Source organism: Apis florea, unplaced genomic scaffold (assembly GCF_048593485.1).
Source record: "Apis florea isolate Af1SG1 unplaced genomic scaffold, ASM4859348v1 contig_3793_pilon, whole genome shotgun sequence".
NCBI classification, from domain to species: Eukaryota; Metazoa; Arthropoda; class Insecta; order Hymenoptera; family Apidae; genus Apis; species Apis florea.
The window spans coordinates 1,624,534-1,644,022 of record NW_028256856.1 but is presented as its reverse complement, the minus strand read 5'-3'; the positions used below and the strand labels follow the sequence as shown (position 1 = coordinate 1,644,022).

General features: G+C 39.2%; 1 protein-coding gene across 5 annotated transcripts in view; it reads right to left on the bottom strand.

Moving 5' to 3' along the window:
- Positions 1-94: 94 nt before the first annotated feature.
- The window catches only part of Rgl (Ral guanine nucleotide dissociation stimulator-like), a 35,845-nt gene continuing 16,450 nt past the window's right edge, over positions 95-19,489 (bottom strand). The window contains exons 2-7 of one of the 5 annotated variants that reach the window (XM_086915775.1): positions 14,582-14,794; positions 4,302-4,406; positions 3,798-4,227; positions 2,819-3,441; positions 2,419-2,733; positions 95-2,325 (exon numbers count right to left, since the gene is read on the bottom strand). In XM_086915775.1, coding sequence (XP_086771901.1) covers positions 1,681-2,325; positions 2,419-2,733; positions 2,819-3,441; positions 3,798-4,227; positions 4,302-4,406; positions 14,582-14,794 — 2,331 coding nt within the window. In that variant the 3' untranslated portion in view covers positions 95-1,680. Of the gene's footprint in view, positions 2,326-2,418; positions 2,734-2,818; positions 3,442-3,797; positions 4,228-4,301; positions 4,407-5,077; positions 5,332-14,581; positions 14,824-19,489 lie in introns of those variants that run through there. The other 4 variants (XM_086915777.1, XM_086915776.1, XM_086915778.1 and 1 more) reach the window with 4 other exon arrangements.

Below are 19,489 nucleotides of genomic sequence, written 5' to 3'. Positions count from 1 at the left end.
ATGAAGAGAAAGAGGAGAAATTGTGAAACAGATTAATTCGCGTGTGGAATTAATGGAGGAGAAACGCATTTCGGGGGAATGTAAAAAGTTGCGATAAAATTTGTAGGCCCATCTATTCTCACTTTTATCGAGTCGCGTTACACATAATTTGCGCGAATTTCAATAAAGAATTGACGCGTATACGAACAGAGTTATAGCTAGCTTAGAGACGTTCCTTGGAAATTGGGATCGATAAGAGGTAAGTACAAAATTGCCTAAGCTAAATGATCGAACACATTCTCCACGTGTTGTTCATTTGCAATGTCGATATGCTTAAACCTTGCCTCTTATATCGTTCTTCCTTTTTCTCTGTACTTCTCTCTCTCTCTCTTGTCCTATTACGAAATGCATGCAGGTTTTTTTTTTTTTTTTTTTTTGTAAAAATATATCAAAGTACGTTCACACAGTACGCTCTAATGTGTTCTAGCTTCGATATCGGAAACGAGTATTCGATTTTTCATCCGCATTTGACCGGCGATATACTCGATTTCGGTTTCTATTATTTGCTTCGTACGATTAATTTCCAAAGCCGAAACGAGAAATTCCAATATCACAGAATTTAATTTCTTTTTTTCTTTTTTCTGTTCCTCGCATCATCGCGGGGCAAGAGAAATTGATGATGATGAATCACGGAATGGACGAATGGTTTTGTTTGAACAATTTTACGCCTATTTTCTTTTTCCTTTTTTCTTTCTTTCATTTTTTTTTTTTCTTTTTTTTTTCTATTTTTTTCTTTTCCTCCCCTTTTCTTTTTCTCTTTTCCTCCAATCGCGAAAAAATTAATAATTGACAATTGTTTCATTGGGTCCACTTGATTCTTACGGCCGATCGACCATGTTCGAAGCCACACTACGAAACTAAAATTATGTACAAAATCACAATGTTCCTCTCGCGGATATATTCGTTACACCGTCGTCACACAATTTTATTCGGCTTAATCTCTCGTGTTAATCCGCAAGGATCTCTTGTATAAATTATTACGTGACTACACACGAATGCTACGATACGCGCACCTACTTCTTCCAACTAACTGCTTCTTTTGTCTTTCTTTCTGTTTCGCGTGACAGAACCAGAAATCTAAATGATTCACGCTAAATATAGCTAGCCTAGAACTACATTAATTCGTGAACCGCGCAAATAACACTAATATTCGAGTACCGTGCGGGCGGATAACGTGTTGTGTATTATGACAAACGAATGACGATGAGACACGGAAATAAAAATTTATGAGAAAGACAACTAATCGAGAACACGGTGATCCAATTCGACAACAATTCGCTGTTGTTAACGCGTTGTAATTGTGTTGTAATTATCACGTAGGAAAAAGAAAAAGTGATCGCGACATATAACATTCGGGCATTATTGTTAACGGACTGTCATGGATAAAACGTAAGAAAAAAAAAAAAGAAAAACCTAACGAGATTCTTTCTTTCTTTCTTTCTTTCTTTCTTTCTTTCTTTCCTTCCTTCTTGAAAGGGAAGAGAGCGCACGAAGAATAAATAAAAATCACGAAGAGTAAATATTCGAGACTGACATATTTATATTCGCTTCCGCCCAACGCGAACGACACGGTGAAGTATATTTTACGAATCAATATTACGAATAATCGTGAAATATCCTAACCTCTTGACACATTCAACACTACCGCTTGTGACTCGTCTTGCTCTTAGGGCTTTCCGTGGCGCTGTCGTTAGGCTCTCTTCTAGGTCGTAGAATGAAGTTGAGATTGTGCGCGGTGTTCACGGCGTAATAAACGTTGGCCGAATTTGGCAGAAGCATTTCACGATCGGGGAGGACCTGGGCAAGGGTGTACTGGTCCGGGCTCCCCTCTATCCCCAACTTGAGCATAGCGTTTCGTATCACTTGCGGCGTCCTCTCGTTGTTCGAGAGCATGATGGATTTGTAGAGCACCACGCCCTCGGTCTCCACGTTGTCGCTCTCCATCGTCACTTTGATGATGTAAAAGTCTGGCGAGCTCTTGTGCGAATGGCTCGGGCTGGACAGGCCAACGATATTCGGGTTCCCGTTCCCGTTGATCGCGGTCGGCGGTGCTAATCGGTTCTGTTGACTCGTCGCCGCTCCGCTCCCTCCGCCAGAGCTCAACGACACGTCCAAGGACGGTAGCGACGAGCTGGAGGAAGAGCTGGACATCTGGGACGGCGAGGTGCGTCGATCGAGAGAGTTGTGGGGCGAGCTCGGCAAGGAGTCCAGGTCGCAATAAAACTGGGAGCTGCTCGAGCTCGAGGTAGAGGCTATCGAGTCGTTTTTACGATGACCCTGATGACTCTGCAATACAAGTCTGGGCTCAGTCCTCTCGCGGGGAACAGGTGATCGGGGATCGAGGGCTCGTGTTAACGGGATCAGGGAGTGCATGCTGACCTGCTTCTTCTTGCCACGATTGCTCAGAGTGTTTCCGGGAGGCGGGGGCTCGATCTGGCAGCTCAGTTTGTACGCTTCTCGATCGTCGAGCACCACCACCGAGTGGAACCAACGATCGAACAACGGATCCGTGCTGAAATTGTACGCGTTCGCGGCGCCTTGGAGCAATCTTATCCTGGCGAGGACCTCGAACTCTTTCCGCCTTTTGTCGAAGTTGATCAAACCCTCGGCTATCGTATCCGGTATCGCGGTGTCTATCATGGTGAGATCCGTTAAGAACGTCCCTAGATACGGTATCGTCCCATAGCTGATATTCTACGTACAAAGAATTCGAATTAATTTTCAACCAGATCCAACCGGATACGTTCGTATTATTATTATTAAAGAGAATTACACTTACGCCCGCGTGAGTATTTTGCTTTTGAAACAACTTTTGCAGATGCCTGTCGCTCCTGCCCGCCGTGTCAGCGAACTTGGCAGTGCCCTCTTTAATCAAAAGCTCTCGCTGCGTCCACGCGTTGTTCTCCTCCGAGAATATTCTCTCCAACTCTCTGAACAACTCGTGCTTCTCCCTGGGCATGCACTGCCAACACTTCTCCAACCTGTACACAGGGTTGCTCTGCAGACCGGACACGATGGCCTTCAGGCTGCTGAAATTCTTCAACACCCGTAACTCTTGAGCGATGTCGATCCACGTCTCGAGGATCCTCGCCCGTTCTTGAGCCTTGGTCGACGAGTCCATCAGTATCGTGGATATAACCCGAAGCGAAACGGCGTTGAATTGGTTCACGGTCGCCAATACGGTGGCCGCGTCATGGCTCCTCGAACGATCCCTCCTCGACCAGACAGCGCCCAAACATTGGTGGGCCACGAGCTTCTTGAACACCTCGGCGTCCATTCTGGTTAACTGCTCAGCGAAATGTCGGTGCGGAACCTCGGGGAAATTGTAGCTCGCCCAATGATCCACGATTGGATCCGGGGAACCACGTGCTAATCGACCATTGTCGTACACTATGCACGAATCTGAAAGAAAAGTAACGACTCGTGTGAGCACAGTTGTGTGCACAAGTGGAATACGTATGTGTACATGATCGACGTCTTTGAATCGATGATGAATCGTGATGAGTTGCAACTATTTGTCTAGAGAAAAACGCGATAAACATCTGGTTTAACAAACTTGGTTCGAAACATACACTCGTTACGGAATCGACGTTTAAAAAACAAAGGAAAATGTTGTTCTTCTCGCTTATTCGTCTCGAGACAGGAATATAATGTGAAAAGAATTTAATTTTGAAAAATTAAAAAGTGTTTTTAAAAGAACAATTTAGAAAATATTAATAGTTGCAACGAAACGAAGGGCAATTTTATAACAATTTTACCTATTTGATCTTCACGTTGAAACCTGTGCAAACGATGCCTTGCCTTGAGCTCGAGCTCCGAGCCAGGAAGTCGTCGATGCGTGAAGTCGAGGACTCGGCTGAGCAAGGGGTGGTTCGGCGGCGACTTCCAGTCGCCAGGATAGGCGTCCAACCAGACGTGAAGCGCCTGAACCAGAGTCTTTCGATGTTGTTCACCGGTCAGGGCGCCGGATCCTTCATCGAGGGCATCGTACCTCGACAACAATAGCTCCAGCACTTCCCGCGGCGTGGTGAATGCTCGATACGTAGCCAAGAAGACATTGATATACGTCGACTCGAGTTCCCCGTCGTCGTTCGCCAGACTCTCCACCAGCCGCTGAACCGTGCCGGCTTTCAGGAAACGCACCCTCACCGTCTCCCATTCCAAATGCGAGATCTCGTCGTCCGAATCCTGTGCCCAGGATTCGATCAAAAATTGGAAAAAAAGCTTGTTAAGAGAAAGATTCGAAACGTTTGAATTCTCACCGATGCGGAGAGGCTCCTGGTCGGCCTGTGATATCGGACCTTCTTCAGGTACACCGTGTATATGACGCCATCGCCCCTTTCCTCGCCCCATAAACGCCACGTGGGCTGCGAAGCAAAAGGAAACGGCAAAAGTTAAACGGCAAGGAAAAAGGCAGATATCCGGCGGCGGCGGCGGCGTCTACAATAACGGAGGGGAGGAATGAGGGAGGAGGGAGGGTGAGGGGATGATTTACGGTACTAATTTCAAGAGCTACCACCCCCTGTCATGCGCAACCATCTCTCTAATGAGGACAAGCTAATCAATGGACGTCGTGCACTCGGCAGATTTATTGAAATAATCGACTTCCACCTCGAAATTGACCTCGGCCGTCCATTTCACGGCTTGAATCGCGATTAACCGGATGAAACGTTTTATCCTCGCGATCTCATTCTTTCTCTCCTCTCTTCGTTCTTACAAATTGCAAAAGCTAATCGTCCGGATGATGATCGGGCTCGTATTTTAACTAGAATTTACGACAACGATTCACTCGCAAGGTTACAACAAAACGGGAAGGATTAAACGTTGAAACGCGTTTTGAAGCGAAATTGAGCGATTCTTTCTTTAGGGGGAAAAAAAAAAAAAAAAAAAAAAGAAAGAAATTGGAGATTGCAGATGGAAGATAAGATCGATCATCGGAATCGTTCGATCCAAATGACTGCTTCGACCAATCACGAAATGAATCGATCGACATCGTCCGATGAATTTTTTTTTTTTTTTTTAATTCTGAATTTCTTACCTCAGATCCGGCGTACGATGCAGGATGCTTGGCGACGCTATGCACGCGACTAAGAAAATTCCTCGAGTTGGAAAATTTCAATCTACACGTAATACTTTCCATAAACATTTAACCGGTATATTACGATCAACGATTCGGCTGCGGAGCGAGGAATAATTCGACTGCATGAGGTCGCTTGATGTCTCTCAAAACAAAGCATGCACAAATCCATCCGTTAAAACCAATTGTTTGAAGCTGACCATTCTCGTTCTATTCTAAACTACGAAAAAATATATACATATATATATATATATATTGAGGACACGATCGATAAACACAAAAAAGTACAAACAATATAAAGTAAAGATCACAAAAGAAGGAGAAATCGAAAATATAATTTAAGGTTACATGAGAAAATATACTGCTCGATAATCGGTGGCAGACAAATTTACTATATTCATAGCGCGTTCACTTCCGAATGGATATCGTGCCAACTTCAATTCAAAAGTACAAAAGTTGGCCGTGAGGAAAAATAATCGTGAAAATAAATATCCTCCCTCGACCTATTAATAAATTATAATAAAATCTAACGACCTGTTGCAACTTTCTCTCTCATTACAAACGGCAACAAGTTTACCGCTACTTGATAAACACAATTTCGCTGATTAAATTTAAACATTGCTAACTTTAATCGATCCCACCTTACTTACAATTAACATTTTTCTTATCAATCGAATAATTACGCCGCGCAAAAAGCGACATTCATCCGTGCACACAAAACGCGTGTCAAAAATGCCGAGGAATTAAGCAACACCCTTCCACGCCACGAGTTCTTCACTTGCTAGGCTCCCTGGCTTGCGATGTTTCGCCTATTTTCAGCCCGGCTATTCGAAATCTCGAGGGGTGGACGTAATTACAAGCGGCCATAAACGGCCGGCTCCGCTCCGTCTGCTTTTTAACTGTGCAGGCTCTGGAAAACCAGCCGGAACCCTTCTCCTCCTCCTCCTCCTCCTCCTCTTCGTTTCCTTCTCGCGGAGACGCGAGCGAACAAAAGGAGGGAGGGATTAAACGGAGCAGCCTTGGTGCAAACGCGAATAGATTTCACGACAAATAAACACGCCAGCCTCTGCGCCTCGTTTCCGGGGGCCATCGTGGAACGGTAAACACGGAACGATGGCAACTCGAGGAGAGAGAGAAAGAGATCCTTATCCTGGCAAGGTGTTTTCCTCGCCAATGGTATATATATATATATATACATATACTGTAAAAAATCTCGATTTTACAGATTTTAATTAGCGTTTAAGCAAGTTTAATTACGCTTCCTGGTTGTGCAATATATTTCCCTCCTCTGTTATTCGTATTAATGAATGTAATGTACGAGTGTTTATTAATATTTCATGAAGTCGTTCTCTTCTGTTTCTTTTCTCCCTTTTTTGTACGATTCAATGTTTGATGATTATTATATTTATTAGTCACTAAGATCAAATCTGTGCGAAGGATGGTGATGATCACGCGACGTTTTAATTGCGAGATTGAATTGTACGAGTGAATTTGGCGAATATACTCAAGAGTTTTGCTCTCACGATTATTATTTTTCGCAAATGGACAATCATCGAGTTGTTCACTTTCGCTCTCCACGGTGGTATTCCAATATTATCGATAAATTTTACCGTGGAAATAGATTTGCACGCTATCTCTATCCTCTTGCATCCCGTTTGCTAATAGGGATTTTTTAAGAAACGACATCCTACACGAGCGAAGGAAAGCGTGCAAAATTTAAGAAATAAAAATTCGAGAAATTTCGAATCGGGCTAGGCTAATTTCTAATCTCTCGAGACGATAGCAGGTCTCGAGGAGCCAATTACATCCTCGGCGTCACGTCTCCAAGGGAATAAATTGTGGGACCCTCAAAGGAACCACTAAAAATAGTATTCCCGGTTGAACACGCCCGGAGTCAAGTCGGTTTGCTGCTTTATTTGCAACGCTAAAAACGTCACCAAAGTTATCCGCCCCAAGATAACTTACCTGCAGGCCACAACAAGAGAATCGTAATATCGCTCCCCCCCCAGGCAAGAATATACCGAGAACCCGTATAAGATCTCCCTTGCATCTTCCATCTTGGAATAACCACGTGCATCGTAGAATCGTAGACGTAGGAGAGAAAGAAAGAAAAATCGTGTCATTGCCGTTCCACCCCACCCCCCTCTTTAACATGCAACGTTTAACCGATAGGTGGCCGGCTATATGCACACAATGGAAGAAGCCGGTAGATCGATGGAACCGAGAATGGAAAGCGTTCCTGCATGAAAAATGAAAGTAGCGTTCCATTACGTACGTGTGCCTATTGATTGTTAATCGTAAACACGCGGAAGTTTTAGTAGTTTCCAGTAGTTTCGAGGAAGGAATCAGATTTTTGGAATACCATTAAAAAGAAAAATAAAATTCGTCCGTTCAGATTATTGCGGCTAAATTAAATAATAAGATAAAGTGAGCAGAAAGAGTATTGGATTATTTCGATTCTTTCAAAATTTTCTTTTTTCCGCCCCGAATAACCCCGGCAAAAATGTTGTCTTTCTCCAAGGAGAGACGAGAATCCAGTTAGATAATAAAACGGGAACGGCTGGTTTCTCTGGTTTATGCACGTGGGGAAGAGGAACCGGCCACGATTCCGAAGAAAACTGGCTACGTTTCTCGATGACGACGAGTCTAGCCAGAGAAGTAAAACTCCCGTGGAAAAAGGCGGCTTACGGTCCGGAACGAAGCGGCAATTAGAGGCCTACAGGGAGAACCCGAGCGTGACTTAAGGTCCTTATGCCCCCTTGTCCTTGGAGACGGCTCCTTCGAACACGTCAACTCCGGCTCCATTGTTCAAACGTGAATTCTGCCCGAGTCGGAAATCTCGTTACATTCGAATTCGAAGACCGACCGATTGTTCGAGCAGTCGTGAAAAATATATTCCAAGTGTGTCCAAGTCGGTTCTTGTAAATTTAACTTTCAATTTTAAAAGGAAAGTTTTACGTCGCAAGGATACAGGTATTTTATAAATACATTCACATCGACGAAATTATATTCGTTTGCGAAATATAATTTCGAAAGATAAATACGGAGAAAAATATTTAAACATATAAAATACTCTTCAACATTTGTAACACATTTGTCCACTTATATCAATTGAAATTCGAAAATTCGATTTTAAGATCGAAAAGCGTTGAAAAAGAACTCAAGCGCGAAAATCTCTAATCGAAACGAACCTCGAGAAACCTGCAACCTCCCCCCTCTTCATCAACGTCCCAATTGAACGACCTTCCCGGTTCGTTCAACTCGTCCCTTCACGGAGATTTCCATTGCGATTTCGTCCAATCGTCGTCCTCGTCAAATGGCAAAGCGAACTAATGTATTGCTAAGACGAAAGCAAAAGCGACGTGTGTACAAACTGCTATCCCTATTATTCCACGTCGCTCTATAAAAAGCTTAACATTGGATTACCAGGAGGAGGGAGGAAGAGTTGGATACGATCGATACATGGAAATCCACCCCCGACTATCGCGATACCTCCTCCTCCTCCTCCTGCTCCTCCTCCCCTTCAAGCCTCGTAAACATCGACGTTGGAATCACGATTCGAGAAATCAGTGGAATATTCCTAGCAGGCAGGCTCGCCTCGTCATCGATCTGTCAAATTAGATTTCGCGAAACTAGGCGTTGACATCGTGGTGAATATTAGAATTCTTGCCTCGTTCGTTCAGAAATAAAAAGAATAAAGAATTAACCCTTAAGACGATTAATCTTTGTATTGCCAAGATATCTGAAGCGTGGTTGGCTCAAATGATTAATTGTTATCGGATAAATAGTAGTAAATTCTACGAGTGATATTTCTAAATTTAACAAAATGAGAACCGATATGATAAAGATCTTCTTTAAAATAGGAAAAATACGATAAGGAATTTGCAAAGAGATCCACTAAATAAACACGATCCAGGATGAGAAAGAAATATTCCATGCTTACAAATAAGATCCGTAATTATTATTACGTTCGAGATCATTAGAAATCTAGCAATGAGAGATCGAGAGGGCATAACGGTTTCGCAATCCTTCGAGCAACAATTTTCCATCTGTCAGATAAATTCACACGGTGATCTAATCCTCTGCTCGAGCGTTACGATCCGCAGATTATCGTCACGGAAGATCCCATATTTTTTCCATTCCGCGCATATTTATCCTCGATGCATATTTGCACGAAACGTTAGCATAATCGTTACCTATCTAGCAATTTTTTAAATTTTGTTTTAAATACCGATCGAATACATCCGATTTCCTGTAATGTTAAGCACAGCCTGACGATAATTTTATCTAAACGCTATTGGAATGGAAAGTTGAGATACCGTGAACAAAGATCCAAGAGTGAAAAAATAATAATTGAAAAATTTGTCTCTGTTAGAATATATATAAAAATAAAACGAAATCTTACTCTCTTGTAAATGTACGGGGATAAAATAGAAACGGAGATAAATGTTATTTGAACAAAAACTGTGCAAAAATCCGTGGATGGTTATTTATTAAAGGATCGATACGAAAATTAAGAATTTTCTTTTCCTAGTACAATCTCATCTTTCCTCGATTCGTCCACGATAGAGAAAATGGAAAAACGTGGAACGATAATTCGCTTGTTGATCGTTACTCACGGACTTCCGCCCGTAACAATGGCTACTTAAAAGCGTCATCAATTCGTGAAGAAAAAAAAATGATTGGTCGGATGACTCGTCATTCGACGAGAAAAAGGGTCTCGAGCGAAGGACAAACACGATCGAGAAGAAAAAGAAGGAGTGGTGGTCGCGACAAGTGAGAAATAGTCGCCGGAAGTTCAAAGAACGAGGTCTGATAAAGCGGAGCTTTGTTGATGCCTGCCACAAAAGCCACTCGCGCAGCCACTGTGTGCGTACCTTCAAACACCTCGATACGAAGGAACAATACGCTGGAACGTGTTAACGCCGCCGAAATGTTCTCCAAAGAGAAGTCAGGGTCAACGATTCCAGCGGTCCCACTATTCTTTTCTCGTCAAAGGACACGCTCAAAGGAATTAACTCGATGGATTTCTTTGATGATGGTATTAAGAGATAGTGGTCACGAGACGGATAAAAGAATAAATTTAACTCTTGTGTCAATACCCTTTCATCCATTCATAATTCGTTCGATTAACGTGTGTATTTTGACACAACTCAAAAGTATATATAATATGAATTTTATTTTTTTTTTTTTAAGGAAAAAAAGTCTTTACTTGTGAAGTTTTGAAAGTGAAGATCAAACTTCAAAATTTCATATTAAAAGATTTTCAAATTATCAATTTTTACTTGATAATAACTACAAGTCGAAATCACAAGTTGAATGGTGTAAAAGAATTTTGAATATATATATATATATATATATATACTTTAAAAAAAAAGGAATTAACCTAATTTCATTCGTTACTTAGATTTGTCACCAATATGATGTGTCCCAAATATTTAACTGCGAGTATAATTTATCGCGATCACGTGTCGAAGAAACGAGCAAGATGACGATCAAGATACATAATGAGCCACAATTGCAAACACATCGAGCCGTTTAATAAACAGATCGAAATAATCGTATCTGGCGAACATGCTGTTTGGTAATTTAATGGAACAAAGGAACATTTTCTTCTTGCTCCTCGAGAGAACTCGATTGGATGTTTGTTTCCGGTCAGGCAACGTATAATTACACGTAAATCGGTACGTAAATTACCGATCCCAGACAAACAATTAAACGAGCTGGTGGCGGCAGGAGGGAGGATGACTCATTCACCGGTAAATAAGGTGTCGAAGCACTCTAATCGCTACGCTGCGTTCTCATTCGCTTATTGTACTCGTAACCCAATTTCCACGATGGGTTAAGAAAACGCGATTTTCAATCAATTCGTCGAAATTTTTTGGAAAATTTGGAATAAAAATACGACAATAAATATTTGGAAAATTTCGTTTTTAATTTTTAAAATGTATAATTTCGATAACTCTTGGATAATAGAGGTTTAAATTTGATACATAAATTTCATTGACAAATAGTGTGCCAAAGTTGATCCAGCTGGATTTGAAAATAAAAAAAATTTTAAAAAGTTCATTTTAAAAAAAGAAGGTTGAAAAATTTTTGAAAATAAATATTCGATTTAACTTTTTCTTCTAAATATCGAGTACAAAAAATCGATATCTATGAGTCGACCGAAGATAAAAAAAAATGCTAGCCTTACGTATCGATTTTTTTCTGTTCCATGGCTTTTAGAAATGTAAAGAGAAAACGAAGCTTACCGAATTCGAGAGGAAATCAGAACTCTATTTGTTGTCCCTCGCATAATTCGTCGAGTAAGCATCAAGTTCGAAGAAGCGAAAATAAGGAATTGACGCAAAATGAGAAAGACTCGTCCGTTAAATCGGTTGAAAATTAATCAAGTGACGTAAAACTAGGTTATGTCACAAGGAAAAGCAATAATCATATCTGGAAACGAAAAGTGTCGCATGTTTGAATAACCATATTAATTTTCATACGGCTCGATAAGAGGAAACCAATCTCTCCGATATAGGTACAGTTGGTCAGAAAAGTATCCAATCAACTGAACTGTTTAATTTTTAATAAAATAAAATTCTCCACCACCGAGCTATTTCTACTTTTTTCAATCCGAAATTGAAATCCGAATTCCAATATACAGGGAATGTTGTTATAAAAAACTGTTACGAAAACAGGATTGCGATTTAAGAAACGTTAAAAAAAAAAACACACACACACATTTTATTTCACCTTAAACCACTGGAGGATATAAATATTTCGTCGAAAACAAAATTTCGATCTTAGAATTCTCATTTTCCAATATTGCAATAAATTTTTCACAAAAAAATTTTACAAAACTTTTACGATCAAATGCATCTAAATGTATCTAATCGTCGGTTTTCGATTAGAGAAACAACTTATCGGCCCTCCAATGGGATATCAACGAAACGAAGCCTCGACTTTATTCACCGGCGATCGGGTCAATGTAATCGTACGTCAGTCTTTATTTGCATACTGTCCATCCTGGTCATTAACGACAACGATACAGTTCCGATGACACTCTGACCCTGATTACCACTTCCATGTGCCGCAGCACCAAAGAGATCGTGTTCCACAACGACTCCTATATGACTCACTTGCGAAATGAAATCGCGCAATCGTCGAAATTCTATATTATATATTGTTTTAACACTGATCGATTTGCCGAAAATAAAAAGAAACGCGAGAAGATAGCAGAGAAATGTTCACGCGCAATCGCTTCACACGATTGGCAAATATAGCTTGTTGCAAATCTATTGGACGAAATAAAAATAATTGATACGCGAAGAGAAAAAAAGTTTGATAATAAGAGTAATGGAAAAGTTCTTGTCGAGATACGAGAACGATGGATGGAGAAATTATTTTTGAACAGAGATTTTAAACGGATCGAAGATTTTTTTTTTTTTTTTTTTTTTTTTTTACGTTCAAAAAATGAAAATGCGCGTAACAGACAAGATTTGTTATGTTGTCGATCAAAAAATTGAGCAACATTGTTCTTTTGAAGGAAATTTCGAACGAAAAAGAAAGCAATCTATCTATCTACTTGATATTCTCGAATATATATATATATACAGATAGGTATATAACAATGGCTCGCCTTTATGTTAATTCTAACATTGAAAGTTCGCCTTCTATGGACTACACTTTCTACGGTGTCAGCCTTTTCCTTTGAAACATCTTGTTTCTTCGAACAATACCCTTAATTGCTTAAGATTTCCCGCCTTTTTGTGGAAAATTCAATTCTTCTGGAATATTCCACTGTTCGTTCAAGATATCGAATTAAAGAAAATTGATATCGGGAAATTTCTTCGAATCGAATCACGTTAAAATGAATCAAAATTAATGCAATATTCGCAGAAAATCAATGTGGAAACATTTCCTCGCGTAGCATCGAAATTTAATCGAAATACATTTATCTAATTTATATATATATATTCACTATAAAATTAACAATTTATCATCGTTAAAAATAATAATCGATGATGTTATTCTCTCGTTCTCATGCACGAGAGGAACTGGATTGCTACGGTTGCAATAAAAGTAGGTACAAGCATGCACGCTAAATAATAATGAAACTCACAACAATGCTAAACAAATGCTACGTGCGAAAGCAATTTCTTTTGATTCCTTGATCGATATATCATCTTAGTAACATCAAAGATTATGCAGTGTCAATCGATGTCTTCGAATAACATCGTATCTAGTTCCGAAAAATACGAACATTTATCGTGAATTTGAAATTGAAATTTTTACAAATTTTCGGATTCAAGCTCGATTAAGCAATTTTTTAATTGTTGAAATTTTTTAATCGAATAAAAGCGAAGAAATTGAAGAGATTTTTAAAATGATCTCCTATGTATATATCTAAAGAAACGACTCGAATCGAAACTTCGACCGAACACGTTCGAGTGAACTTTCGCACAATTTATTCGAATACAAATCGAAATCATCCATTGAATACGGAAACAATCGTTGTTATCAAGAAAAACAGGCAATTTCGACACTTTCTAATCGAATAGAATCAGATTTCCAGCTGTGATAGGTTCGACACGTAAGTAGTTGCATTATTCGACCGATTTCGTTGAATTTTATTGAATAATTAAAAACTGATCCATCACAATAATCTTAAACTAATACTAACTTTTATTTGTCTCTCAATTTTGAAAAAAAAAAATAGGAATCGATGATAACACTTTCCCATTTATTTTTTTTTTATCTTATTAACAAGAAAAAATATATATATATTCTTTTTTAATATTTTAACCATGTAAAATTTCTGACCTATTTTCCAAAATCCGATCACATTCCATACACTTTGTATAACGTTAATATTTACTTAAACGACTTCGCAAGATTTACTCCAAACATCTTACTCCCAACCTCCTCTCTCACAAAACTCCTCTAAGACAAACAAACGCGTATCCAAAACTCTCCAACTTTTCGAACGCTCTATACAAAATTTCTCGCTTGAAACTTGAACTCCTCAACATCATCCCTCCCCCGCTTAACCCAAAGAATTTTCTTATTTTTCCCTTGTATACGCTCAAAGTCACGTAGCCGAACCCAGCTGTGAAACGAGACTCTACTCGAGACTTGAGAAAGAAAAAAAAAAAAAAAAACTAAACCGCAAAAATGCGTACACACGCGGGAAAGAAGAACGAGACGAGGAACGAATAACGACGAATCACCACCCGATCAGGCAAGAGCGAAAAGAAGAGTTGTATATCGAGTTATATATACGAACAACGGAGAACAAAGAAAGAAAAAAAAGGGAGGGGGGAGAAGGGAGAAGAAAATGAAAGGCAGAACAAATGAGACGAAAAAAAAAAGAAAAGAAAAAAATCGAAAGAAGAGAGAATAGGGCAATCGAACGAAAGGGGCAGAGAAAAACGAGGATGACGAATTGATTTGGGAGTTGTGTTGTGTGTTGTTTACCTGCTGCACGTACCACTGGGTGGAATTCTGGTTCTTCCTGTGACTGGTGGGCTTGCAGGGGGCGCAGAGCAGCAGGGGCGCCAGTTTGTTCACCCCCTTGACACTGGCCGACGCCGGGGGCGACGTTGGGCTCAGCCCGTCATCCCCCAACACAGGCCACAGCATCCACGTGTGAATGTCCGCGGAACTTCCCCTTCTTCCGTCACTTCGATTCTGCCTGTGCAATTCGTCTCGTGATTCATCTGACCGTCACAATTTATCCACTGCTAATTTCTCTTCCAAAATCTTTCTTCTATTCGGGATTGAGTTTTCGTATCTTATCGAGAAGGAATTTGGAAAACTCCTGTCTCCGTGTCACGCGAGCTACTATTTCCTTTCCTTTGTTTTTTTTTTTTTTTATTATTAATAAATACGTCGACAAAAACGTATGAAATAGAGAGAGGAAATAACAGGGTAATTGCGAAAATTGTGATGCACAAAAATTTCGATTGTTCGTTAAATTATGAGCAATTGAAGTTTGCACGAGACGAGCACAAAGTTCAATTACTTATAAAGTGAGCCTCGACCGATATTTTTATATAACAATCTCTCTATTTTTTCGTTTCGCCCTCTGGAATCGATCATTCAAACGAATATAATGTCATTCGTGTGTATTTATCGTATGGATAGATTTTCTTTTTTTGATATTGTAAACTAAAAATTGTTTCGGCGATGAAATATTTTCGATCGAATAATTTTCTTCTTTTTTCCGAGGATTATTGAATCCTCTTTAATTTACAGGATCACAGAAACGAGGGCAAATATATCGAACAATGATTCGCAGAGATCTCAATTCGTTGGAAAACTGATCGATAGACAATCGCGATTGTTCGGATCCAATCGCTATTGGCGACGTGCAACCGAATTATCATCGATTCGAGTTCGAACGTTTCAATTCCCAGCAGCGGATAACGCGAACGACGCCAGAGAGAGAGAGAGAGAGACGTTCCATTATCAAAATCGAATCGAGACGTGAAAAAGTGCGATCGCAAAAGTTGGATAAAAAATTTCTTTTTATCAGTTTAGAAATTATTTGCAATGATGAAATCGTTAAATCGAGCTGCTCCGTTTACCGAGATTCTCGTTATCGAGTGATTGAATAACATAGGAAGAATAATGGAAGAATATTGAAGTGGTTATTTCATTCTTGCGATGATAGCAGATTATAGAGAATTTTTTTTTTTTTTCTAATTGTATGAGATTATTGAAGATGGAGAATGATTAAATTGTTAATAAAATTTAATGTTCGTAGGTTTATTGAAAACGAAATCGATCAAACGTAATCGTAACACGTAAGAGTTTGCAATTATTCGAATTAAAATCTTCTTCTCGAATCGTATTTTCCCAAAAATAAATAAACTTATATGAAAAAAAACAATTTGATTCATAATTTGTAGAAGAAATTTTTAAAGGTAAAAAAATATATATATCCTCCGCATCTTTCAATCTACAACTCTAAGCCTATAAATTCCAAATGAATCATTTCCCAACGTGATTCGTGAAATCGATCAATTCGCGTATAAAGCAACAAAGGAAAACGAAATTCTATTTTTACTCATTTTGACGATGATATTTACTTAAAAAAAAGAAAAAAAAAAATCTTCTCTCGGTTGCACTACAATTCGTATACATTTTCAAAGGGAGGAGATCGACCAGGATCGATAGTTGGACAATTCCAAAGGTCGAACGAACAGATTCGTAGAAAACATTTTCGTTAAAGAGGATGTAGTTGCAACGAGTGGGCGAAATTGAGCTTCCTGTCGCCTGAAAACCGCGCGTATTTTCTAAACGCTCGCCGCCAACGTGAGTTTTCACATTTTAAAGTGAAGTCATACCAGTGTTAAGCCTATCGCGGTTAAGAGCGATACGAAAGAGACAACTGTGAAATTCGTCTGTGCGACGAACCTTGCACACCCACAATGTTTACTTGTTGTTGACTGTTTTCGTTGCATCGTCGACGAGAATAATATTTAATTCGCCTTATATTATAATGTTCAAACAACGTGACGTAAAAGTTGATATTTATATAACATGTGATAACAAACTAATAATAAAAGTGTAAAGCACTTTGATCGAAACTGAAATACGAGAGCAAAGTCGACCGAAGATTTCTCATGCGTGAAAAAACCCGAGAATGATTCTTCTTCTTCTTCTTTTTTTATTTTTCTTTTTTTTTTTTTTTAACAAAACCAATCCACGATGCACGATACCGCCGGTATCTATTCTGTGCGACTAGAATTTCCCACGTGCCGATTTGTTACGCAGCAGTAATGCAATATCGTAGTACTTGTGATAAAATTTAACGTTTGAAAACAAAACAAACCGTCATCCTTGGGCATGACGAATGACCAGCTTCTTTTTTTTGCAATTCCAAGATATAGAAAGTATGTCAAATAACGCGACACCGCCGCGTAAACAACACGTTCAATCAAACTCTTATAAAATCTTCATCTCAAAATCTACGAAAACGTTAAATTCGTTCGAAGAAACTGGAAGACTTGACCGATTGGATCGAAACAAAATCTTGGAATCTTCGAAAAAGAAAAAGGAGGAAAGTAAAAAATGGTTAGAAAGAATCGTTCGACAAAGAAGAATTCAAAGACAAGATGGAAGAAACAAAAGAAAGAGGAGGAGGGGGAAGAAGATATCAAGATAATCGCGGGGGATAATAAAAATGATAGGTGAGGACGAGATTATATAAACGAACGACGCTTTGATAAAAAAAGTGTCGATGCTCGTCGACGCCTCGTTCCGATAAAACGAACGCCCTGTCACCGCTTGCCACGAGAGACACTCCGCTTCTCTCTGTCTTCTTAACCCTTTCCTCTCTCCATTTGCAAATTCAATTAGCGATTGTCCACGAGCAACCGTGACTCGAGGAAAATCGAATACCTCGGCGTACACGGTTCGATGGAAATTTAGAAGAAGAATGGCCGGTAAACTTCGAACCGTGACTAAAGAAACTTGCGCGATATCTCATATGATTCATAAATTGGAAACGTGGACTGCGCGGAAACGTGACTGTTTCTGAGCTAGGTCTCGATCGAAGGAGATCAACTATGAGATTATTGGATTCTTCTTTTAATTTCGTCAATTAATTTTATCAAAGCCGTTTCTAGAGACTTGCTTTTTCTTTCCCTGGGTCGTGACTGGAAGAATTTATGCAAGATTTAGGGAATTTTATTCCGAGAGGATGTTCGAAATTTAAATACTTGTTCGTGTGGTCGTAAATCAAGTCTTGGACGATGGGTCAGAGTGTTACTCGAGTAAAACGAAAGTCGTGTTGTATGAAAATATGAAAAACTATTTGTTTGACTCGATGCTATTTTTCGACTATTTCTATTCTGTTATAATTTCGTCAGAAATACGAAAAATTTCCTCGACACTTTATATTTACACCGATTATGAAATTATAACCGATATTTTATTCAATCTCAGACTTTTCTTATTTCTAAAATAAGAATTTATTTTTATATCTCGAAAAAGGGATTATTTCGATACGATTTTTCTCTAACTCGCTTGAATCATTATTATTTGAAAAAATTATAAATATAAATTGACCTGCCTCTAACCTCCCTTCTAATTATCCTTCGAGAGGATGATGAAAATCATCTCCCACGAACTCTTAAAGCAAACTACCATTTCAATTCTCAGGTAGAAAGAAGAAACAAAGAAAGAAGATTAATCGATTCGTGGCAGGTAAAAAGAATGATCTCGAGATTAGAAACGATCTTGTCTCGAATTTGTGGGGCGATAGTTTTTGGTGGAAAAATGCAAGCGATTCAAGCGCGTTACGCAATACGGCTATTGTCCATAAAGGGAGCTGGTGGACCCGCTCTCCATAGCAGGAAGTGTGTGTTTTAAACTGCAGCGCGTTTCATGAGTATGAATCATTTGAGTCGACTCAAATGACTCGACTGTTACGTTATTTTCTTATTTAACGCGCGGGACAATGAGTGGCTCACGAACCATTCGAAAACTTCGTGCATTGTGTTATTAAATCTATATATATATATATATATACACGTGGATCCATATAAGTAATTTCGTATAATTTTGATTCTGTTTCGAGCGCAATAATTTCTTCCCTTCTTTTTTTATAAAAATTACGATGGTCGTTACATTTATCGCGAAAATATGACGAAAGATTATTGGAATTGTTTAAATATCATCGCGTGTATCGATATTCGTCAAGTATTTTGTCGTTGCTTACCATTTTTCCATATTTTATCAAAATTTAGAAATTGAGATAACGATCTATAAAATAGTCTAATCTCGGGGAGTCAAATCTTTGAGAGAAATTTTATTCCTCGAAATAAATTCGTATGAAATTCTCGTCTGGCAGAATTCGAGCTTGTGTACAAACAGTTCTGTTAACGGTTACGTTCTGCGGCGAATAACACGACGTATTAACATCGTGACCTTATATTACGTACTTATCAAGCGAGGCCAACTGCGAGTCTTCGTAGGGAGTCTCTGTCAAAACGAAGTCAATTTGCAAAGATCATTCTAGATACGATCAATCCCTCGTGGTTGTAACGTATCAAACAGATACTGTACTCAACGAGTAAATCTTACTACTCACAATTGCCCTTACGTAAATAGAAAACGCGAGTTCGCATGATCTAACAATTTTTTAATAATTTTCAAGATTAATTACTGCCAACTGTTACGAGCAAAGAATGGAAAAAATCACTCGAGGAATTTAACTCAAAATAATAATAACTTAACTCGACATTTATAATCCAACGATTAAAATATCCACTTTCTAATAATTTCGAATGTGAGGAAAAAAGTTTCGACCAACTATGGAATCTTCGTATTCGTCACACCGACTCGATCTCCAAATCTTCAAATATCTTCAAATCA